This window comes from Diplotaxodon limnothrissa, linkage group LG19 (genome assembly GCF_057381915.1).
Source record: "Diplotaxodon limnothrissa isolate DT_005_m linkage group LG19, D_limnothrissa_male_GT1.1, whole genome shotgun sequence".
NCBI classification, from domain to species: domain Eukaryota; kingdom Metazoa; phylum Chordata; class Actinopteri; order Cichliformes; family Cichlidae; genus Diplotaxodon; species Diplotaxodon limnothrissa.
In genome coordinates this window covers 27,948,602-27,957,727 of record NC_140614.1, presented here as the reverse complement: position 1 = coordinate 27,957,727, position 9,126 = coordinate 27,948,602, and the positions used below count along the sequence as shown (strand labels likewise).

At 41.4% G+C, this 9,126-nt stretch overlaps 1 protein-coding gene across 1 annotated transcript; it reads right to left on the bottom strand.

Moving 5' to 3' along the window:
- Positions 1-238: 238 nt before the first annotated feature.
- On the bottom strand, positions 239-8,408 carry selenon (selenoprotein N). The gene is made up of 12 exons (XM_085342673.1): positions 8,092-8,408; positions 7,284-7,401; positions 5,588-5,718; positions 5,053-5,265; positions 4,830-4,954; positions 3,360-3,497; positions 3,177-3,258; positions 2,685-2,873; positions 2,502-2,607; positions 2,059-2,171; positions 1,834-1,935; positions 239-1,420 (listed from the first exon to the last, which is right to left on the bottom strand). Exons 1-12 carry the CDS (start codon positions 8,278-8,280, stop codon positions 1,253-1,255), a joined length of 1,674 nt encoding a protein of 557 aa, XP_085198799.1. The 5' UTR covers positions 8,281-8,408; the 3' UTR covers positions 239-1,252.
- Between the last annotated feature and the right edge of the window lie 718 nt (positions 8,409-9,126).

Below are 9,126 nucleotides of genomic sequence, written 5' to 3'. Positions count from 1 at the left end.
AATACTTCAGATTCGTGTAATTATGTCATTCGGCTGTATCTTACTCTGATAGACCAATCTACTCTAACTACACTCTACAGTACTGTAGATGCGTTAATAAAAATCAGCACAATGTGAATTTAAACGTGTGTGTGTGTGTGTGTGTGTGTGTGTGTGTGTGTGTGTGTGTTATAAAGAAAACAATTCTTTTTGTTTAAAAAAAATGTTTTTGTTATACAAGTGAAAATCAAACGGCACTGCTAGTTACAGAAGAATATTGGGGGAGTTTTCTCTCTAAAGGCTCCAAGCAGCAAGATATTTCACATGGGTGTGTGTGTGTGAGATCATTGGGCTCTTCTGTTCTGAAATTAGGACTTGAAGATGCCAACTGTTCTGTTTATACGATGGGAAGAGAGACAGAGAAATTATTTGCTCCTCACTAAAGAAACAATCCAACTGTTTTTCACCCTGATTTACACAGATATGAGCCATAATAGGAAAGCAGCCTAACAAATTCATCTGCTTACACAGTAAAAGAGAAGTTCTTTGGTGTGGTCATATCGTTCTGTGAATAGATTGTAACATTTGGTTTTAAACACAAGCTATATGGGAAAACGTCTGATTCATTCATTTTACGTTCTCCAGTCCAGTTTCTAAGTTCCTCTTCATGCCTTTGTCCCGAGTCAGAGAAGGGTGTTTCCCTCCAGCAGCCTCAACAAGAACATCAGGCGTTACCCAGCTCGGGGAGAGCTTTCAGGCAAAGCCTTCACTAACTGCAGAAACACAGCTGGAGGAAACAACAACAGCAGCTCCGTCTCTGGGTACACTCAGCAGAGAAGCTCAGTTAGTCAATAAATACTGCACATGCAACACCACCACATAAAAGAAGAAATACTGAACACAATACTGGATGTAACGCACTAAAGAATGGTACTGACACTAAACTGGGACTTGGTAGGCCTCCATCTATATCTTATAGCTAAGTTATTCAGCAGCTACAAGGATAAAGAGCAAGTCTAAATGTGTGACATACTGTATTTGTTCCTGCTCAGCGTGGAAGGCCTTTGGATTTCTACTTGTCACAATACAAATACTATATAAAACTTCTTTTTTTTTTTTAACCGAGAGAGTCGTCCAAATAAATAGTAGCAAAGAGTACAGAAGGCAAAAATGTTTCCAGCTGCCAACACACACAGAAGAGGAACGCCACCAGATGCTTAGTAGGTTTTCCTAATCTTGGATCATTTGCCCAGTCTGGTTAAGCTCAAACACATTACTGTGCCAGGTACTCCTTGGCTTTCTCCAAGCCCTCTTTCAGAAAGCTGATATAAGTGGATGTGGAGGGATCTTCGAAGTCGCCAGAGAAGCTGAAAGTTGCTTCTTCCTCCTCGGGTTTCATGGCAGTTTGATCTAAGAAGAAGTTGGCATTGATGTGATGAACCTGAAACCACATAAAAGAGGATAAAAGGCTTTAGAGGCTTCTTTCTTCTTCGCATCTATACTTGGTCAGTCAGGGTTAATATGGCATTTTCAAAGTAAGACTTTCTGCAATAGCTGCTAATAAAACTGTAAATAACTTTCTATGTAGTACATTTTTGGCAGAGTCTTCCATATCTCTGCCAGTTTTATTATGCTTGGCTAGTGTGTGGGCACTTACAGGGATATGATGCATCCACTTAAGCTAATGTTACCGTATTTCATTTTTATTATTTCATTGCCATCAGCCTTACAGTTGACTGTGTCGTTTCACTGCTAATGCAACATGGAGAATGCAGATAGCCAACATTTATTATCCTAATATTCCCAATAGTGTGCTTTTGCCTATGATTTAATTCTATGAAAAATAATATTTACAATGGTTCCATTGGGCAGAGCCACCATCATCTCCACAGGAAAACTGTACTTTTCAAGGTGTAAGCGAGCCTTTTCACTCAACGCAGGGTTTTGCTCATCAGCCTGGGAAAACAGGAAGCAGGATATTTATTAAGTGGAAACACAGCTGTACTTAAAGTAAGAAGATAAGCACATTTTTCAGTAATTGCACAACTTTCTGGATTTTTCATCACTGTAGCTGCTTACCTGCAGGTTCTCCAGCTCTTTGACCAGAGACCAGCTGCTTATAAAGCTCTGGTTGAGGAGGGCGAGGACGGGCGAACTTTCCAGGACTGTCTCCCGGAGAGTTCGCCCCGAACCTATAAAAGCGTGGGGAGGAGACAAAGATACGGTGAACATATTAGGAACAAGGTAGAACTCCAAATAGGTGTAATGGTCGTCAAAGTTGGCAGACTGAATGAATTATAATTAACCAGCACAGGTATTAATAATGACATGAGTAACTGTCACAGATCCTTAATTAACATAATTAGTACATCATTAGTAACACCTGTATTTACCTGCCATTTCAGAAAATGGGCTTAAGTGCACTTTACAGTAATATTTAATTGGTAATGGTATGCCTTTAGAAAGCTAGCAGCTTAAATTTAATGACTGTGATGCACTTTTGAAGCATGACATTATCTCACCTCAGCATGACTGGTCATCTAAAGCTCCCCACAGCAGAATAGAGTGCACCAGCTTTTTCTCTGCTTGGGCTCGATCGAAAGCCTCTGAAAAAGGCAGGTAGGACACCTGGGAAGGAGCACAGTGTTACACCGACACTGTGTGCAATAACACAATCACCAACTTATTCGAACATAGAGAATTACCTTCTTAAAGGGATAGAAGGTGACCTCCACGCGGTGAGCAGCTTCCTCCTGACTGATCTCAGAGGTCCAGTGGATTTCCTCAAAGACAAACTGGATGGGCTCATTGCTGCTGTCACGCCGATCAATGATATTACCCTGCTCGTCAGTGATGACGGAGGGAGTGGACGGGCCCGCCGACTGGAGCTCTAACTGCAAACGCAAGTTCTCGTTAGACATAGTACACACGCTTTACATCAGACACTCTTGTGTGTCTTTTCTGAGGATCATCTTTTACATTCTGTGAAATTCCACACGTTCATAAGTATTTAATCCATATGTATTTTAAATTAAAGTCAAAACAGGCAGTTACCGTGACATTAATACTGTTTGATTGACTGGAAATCAAATAGATGTGACTTAACTTAAAGACTAAGTTAGGACAGTCAGCCAAAAACAATACTGATGTAGCTACACAGTGATGAGAACAGTTAGTGTTGAGATAAACAGCCATACCTGTGGCAGGTAACCAATGTCCACCTCCATATTGCTGCTCTCACTGGCTCCGTAGAGCCACTCCATGTCTACATTCAGAGACCTGTAACACAGCACAGGTGGCACCCAAACTTCACAACGATCCATCGATAGGGGAGTATATGAACACGTGTGACAGTTTGTGTGTGTATGAGAGGGATTTACCTGTTATTGGGGACATAAAGGTGGAAGAGGCGGACGTGAGAGGCGTCTTTAGAAAGGACAATATTGCCAGTGAACTGGCCTGGTGTGAACCAGAAGGGAAAATCTGGAATATCATTGAGCTGGAATTCTGCATGAATCCTGCAGGGGGTGAACAGAAGGAGTAAAAATTGAGGGCACGTAAGTCTCTGTCAGAAATCCCTACAAGAACTAACCAGGGAGTCGGGTCATAACATTTGCACGGTGTTTTGATTTTCGACCTTCACAAAGCTGTCAGAGGCTTTATTTTACTACAGCAGCATCACAAAGACTTCAAACCACAGGTGTCAAACTCAAGAATTAACTGAATCCTACCCACATATCACTTTGGGTTTTCAGGACATTTTGGCCAGCCCATTTCTGGGAATGGTCCCCATAGCAACATGCATCTCACGCACACAGCAAGTTAAACAAAAGGGTGCCCTTCCACTGCACCTGCAAGCTACTAAGCTCAGAGTAACAGAAAAGGCCAGTTGATGCTGGAGGCAGACAATTTTGCGAGAGGCGGGAGACTGATTTTTTATTTACCAAGTGTAAGGAATGGTCTGTACAACCATCTGCAATGAGATAAAGGCTACTGTCAAAGAATTTTAACTACTATAACTACTAACTGTTTTTCTTTTAATTGAAATCTCCCACATGAGTACTGAGTTGTTGCTTTCAGGCCCCTGAAACAGGCTCCGTGAGATTTGTAGAAATACATGCAAGATCACAAGTAGTAAATCTTCATTATTGTGTTTTATCTGATTGAATTTTGTCTTCTAAAAGCTGCCACTAGTTGTCACATTCAGGCTTGTGAAACGGGTTCTTGTGAGTTGATCGTAGGGCAGTCTACATATTTATTTAAAGCACATCAACATACGTGCTTTTCTCATTTTCCAACATGCCTTTGAGCGAGTTTGAAACTTCTGCTTTAAATATTTACAATTAGAGTGCTTTTTCAATTCAATTGTATTTATATAGCACCAAATCACCACAAAAGTCACCTCAAGGCGCTTTATATTGCAAGGTAAAGACCCTACAATAATAAAGAGAAAACCCCAACAATCAGCCCACTCCCTGTGACAAGAACTTGGCGATAGCAGGGGGGGGGGGGGGGGGGGGGGGGGGGGGGGGGCAGAACCGGGCTCACTCTGTCTATGGTTTGTGGCTGTCATATGGAACTAAAGCTGGAAACTAAAAAGTCATGAATGAGCATAAGAACAAATAATTCCATCTTTTGCTTCCTTACGAACTAAAAGTGGAATTCATCCACACAGAATTCCTGTAAAACCTTTGACAGAATAATAAAGTGAACACAGTGACTCGTAATAAATTTAAAATTCACTGTGTGCTTTAGACATCAATCAGCACTAATGCATAATACACATATTTTGCAGTTTAATAGTTCAAACGTATTAAAAAACACCGCCATCCTCCTTACTCCCTCCTCACCTGAAGATAATGTCATAATAGAAGTCGTTGCTGGCTCGGATGCAGGCGACTGCACCCTGCGGAGCAAAGCGGGTTTTGATGAAGGGCTGAGGGTGGAACATGCTCAACAAGGAGTGGATGAGTACCTGCACCAAGAGCCAAAGAACCATCAGCCACTATACAGTGCAATAATCGCATGTTACAATCTAACCATAGGCCAAACAGAGATGGATTTTTAGGCTACCTCTCTGCCCCTCGGTGTGGGAGGGTGATAACGGTTATTGGGCAGGTATCCAGTGAAAATGTTGAGCTCGCTGGGGATCACCCACCACGTGTCACCGACTTCTATCTTGTTCTTCGGGGGCAAGAACACCCTAAACTGGCTTGCAGAGAAGGACGAAGAAGGCACTGCTGGGCTCTTCCAAGACCGCAGCCCGCTCAGAGAGCTGTGAGAAACCTGAAAGAGATGGAGGAAGGTAATTTTGGAAAGCACAAGCATTACAAATTCTCAGCAGTTTCATTCTGGATTCAATTCAAGGCTGCTTGCACCTTTTGAATGAGCTGCATTCACAAAGAGCTGAGTAAGACAGTCAGACAATGTACAAGCACATTTATCAACAATAACTGCATCAACATGCTATAATTTAGCCCCTTCTGGGATTTTCTGTGCTGTGATTTTGATTAAAGCAGTCCTCTGCAGACGCTGTAGAGCAGCGATGAGAAAGAGAACAATAAACCAGCAGCATAAAGGAAGCACGCAGAGTTTGGTATTGTCTTACTCCAAGGAAACCATCTTTGCTTTTTGTCATGGAGTCAAGCAGGAGAGGCTGCATTTTGGCTTCCAAGGTTAAAGTCTCCCCGTTGGGATCATGGATCGCTTCCTCCTCAAAATCCGCTGGGTTTGTAATCCCTGTAAGTAAACCAGAGTCAGTGTGAGGCTATACATTTGTGGTCACAAGTTTACATACACTCATGTATGAATGTGAGAGTGAATGAATAGTGGTATTGTAAAGCGCTTTGGGTGCCTTGAAAAGCGCTATATAAATCCAATCCATTATTATTATTATTATGTACGTGAATGTCATGATGATTTGGGGCATTTAATTTTTTCTTTGAACTGTTCTTTTTCAAGGACGGAACAAGTAGACATGCTTTATAGCTAAGTGGTGCCGAAGGTTCTGTAATGTCTTTAACCTTGAAGGCCAAGTCCAATTAACTTCTCCTTAGTGATCATAATTGACTACAGCTGGTAGTTTCTCTTAAAGATGTATGCTGCACAATCATTCCACCCTGAAAAAAAGAACTATTCAAACGAATCAGTAAAATCTGATTACTTTGAAATAGGGCTGCCACGATTAGTCGAATAGTCACGATTACGTTGACTATCAAAACCGTCGACGACTGATTTAATAGTCGACGCGTCGTTTGAAGCTTTGTAAGATCACAAAAGCCGCAGGAATAAGTAGTAGGATTTAAGAGTGTAATAACGGACTGAAACAGAAGATGGCAGCACTGCATGTACAAGGATGCCAGCTGCCGTTAAACCCCGAAGAAGAAGAAGCTGTGTCCCAGAATTCATAGCGCAGCCCAGCTCAGTTTCCAACAGTGGTGGCAGCTAGTTTTAATATTACTCTTATTATTCTTTCTGGGTCACAAAATAAACGTTTAACATATTTTCAGGCGAGAATGTAGCTGTGTAAACCTCAAATATCTGCTCAGTTTATCAGGACACCACATATTTTCAAAAGCGCTCCGACGTTTTCGGAGACGTCTGTTACCCACTAGCTCGATAGCTAGCCGGGGACAAGGCTCACTGGAGCCCATGAGAGCACCGGACTCCCGGCAAATCGTTTTCAAACCCACTGCTGTCTTTCGCTACTCAGGTTAAACATATATAATTCACTTAGATAACTTACAAATGTTATTGTTTGGCTTTTTTTTAGTATTTTATTTGTTCCTGAGTAAATCGGTTTGGCTGAGATTAAAGTTATAGTTTTTACACAGCTGAATAAACGTCAAGCAGACAGCTGATTATCAGAAGTGTGAGATGCTCGAGAATATACTCCGGTGTCCTGTTATATTTTAGATAGCAAGGAGTTTATTAAACTTCACCGAAACAATCTGCAAATTTCATTAAAATGTAATAAACTATCATCTTGTCTTTATTTTTAGTTAGCACATACCTTACACACTTAAAGCTGTAAGCTAATGATAGTTATATAAGAGCAGATGCATGCTGGTGCAATGAACTGTACGTTTTACGTCCAATGGATGCATGATCTAATTAGTCGACTAATCGCAAAAATAATCGGTGACTAGTCTACTATCAAAATAATCGTTTCTGGCAGCCCTACTTTGAAATTCATGCCTCATGAGTATATGTAAGCTTGTGACCACAAGGATAGGTAACAAAGGAGACTGAAGGAAAATGATTGGACAAAAGTGACAAGCACAAAGAAAGGTAACATGATGCACCTGTGAGCTTCTCTGCAATAGGTTTAAACTCCTCCGGACTGAGATAGAAGTCGTGGTCCGTGTCTAAAGAGGAGAAGAGAAAAAGCCCCTCGGCACCCAGTGTCCGAACACTCTCTTCCTATTGGAGGGACACATGCATTAGACTGATCTTCACGGTCAATTCATATGCTTTTTTTTAATGCAGCATAAAAAATATTAGGACATTAAGACCCCATCACATGAAATGCAAATATTTTAAATTATTACAACTACAAAAACATTCGCTCAGATGTGTGACACATTTAAAGTAATGTGCTACATTATCCCAAATGACTGAGCATCCTGCCTGGATAAAGATCATCCCTGAGGAGGCAGATTCCTAGCATGCATTTCAGTCAAACCACCCTTTCTGAAGCAGACGCGTGCCTACCAGCGACCTTACAATGGAGGGAAGAGGGGGAGGGAGGTGCAAGAACAACTTGGAGACCCTCAGTAACCAAACAAGTCTGGATTTGGACAAGGGGGTGAGTTTTAGCAGCTGTGACAAAGACCCACCCCCCTATAATAAAACACTACGGGGGTGGAAAAACTGCAGATGTGGAGCTTTATGGTGACTGCGTGTCCGCTAAATAAATAATCGAAACACATCGGTTACAGAGAAAACTACTGCAAGATAACAGCAGAATGTCCCTGCGCTGATTTTAATGTAATCATGGGTCCTCAAAAGGACGAGAAGGTCACTGCAAAGTTTCTATTAACACAGCTAGACCCACCAAGTCGAGATCACTGTTAAACTGTGATATAACATAATTACAGATTTGGGTCTTACATGACGTTTGAGGAGCTGGGCATCTTGGTAGTACTTTATCCCAAAAGCGAACAGAGGAACAGCACAGGCGACCACCCAAGTCCACATCCCCCTGTAGATCCAGGATCTCGAGCCCGGGCTCTGCTTCCCATTCTGCGGCGCAATCTTTTTCTCTTCCTCCGGGATTCTTTTATCTACGTCTGCGGCCATCCTCGACCTCCACCACAGCTATTTAGTCGAAGGCATGTTCGTCTTTCAGTGTAAACTTGCTCTTTTAAAAAGTGCGACGAGTCTAGCGGGACTTTTTCTGTCCCGCAGGAGAGGATCTCGCTTCTTCTCTGGCCGTTACCCCCGCTGGCAACAGCTGTGCAACGTTAGCTAGCAGCACAGATTTCTTATTTCCCACATCCAATCTCGAGCCATATGGATGCAGTTAAGGTGTCAAGCTAGCATGTAATTGGCACGGTAAAGCGGATGTATAGTGTTTTGGCGTTCAAAATAAAAGCGCGAGAGTGTCGTAATGTAGCAATTCTTTGATGATATTATGATCAACTTGTTTTGAATTCAAATATTTTTTTTAGCAAAATGCCAAAGTTGTTGTTGGTTACTGGCAAAAAAGAAAAACTCAATTAAACTAAGCTAAGCGCTACGATTTATTTTGAAAGTAATAACCGGAAGTATAACTTTACAATCTTTCTACTGGGTACACTGGGGCACTAGCTGTATTTAAAGACGTAGGGTTGCATTGTTCACGCAACAATGCAACTGTTTTATAATGAGTTAAATTATAAATGTATCTGCCAAATGGCTCTGTCCAAAATTTAGATTTTACTTACCTTTATTTCATGTAAGTTAATCTAGAAGCAGAGGTTTAACATTTGTTTCTTTTTATCTTCTCTTTAATGGTTAGATTTGTCTGCAATAGAATTAAACACTCCATTAAAACTATCAAACCTTTACTTTGATGCTGTGTCATAAGCGTGTGCTAAGATGTAAGAAGCTTTTTGCTTAAAGTGAAAATCTCCGCTCTTACTTTTAAACAGAAAAATCAATTCA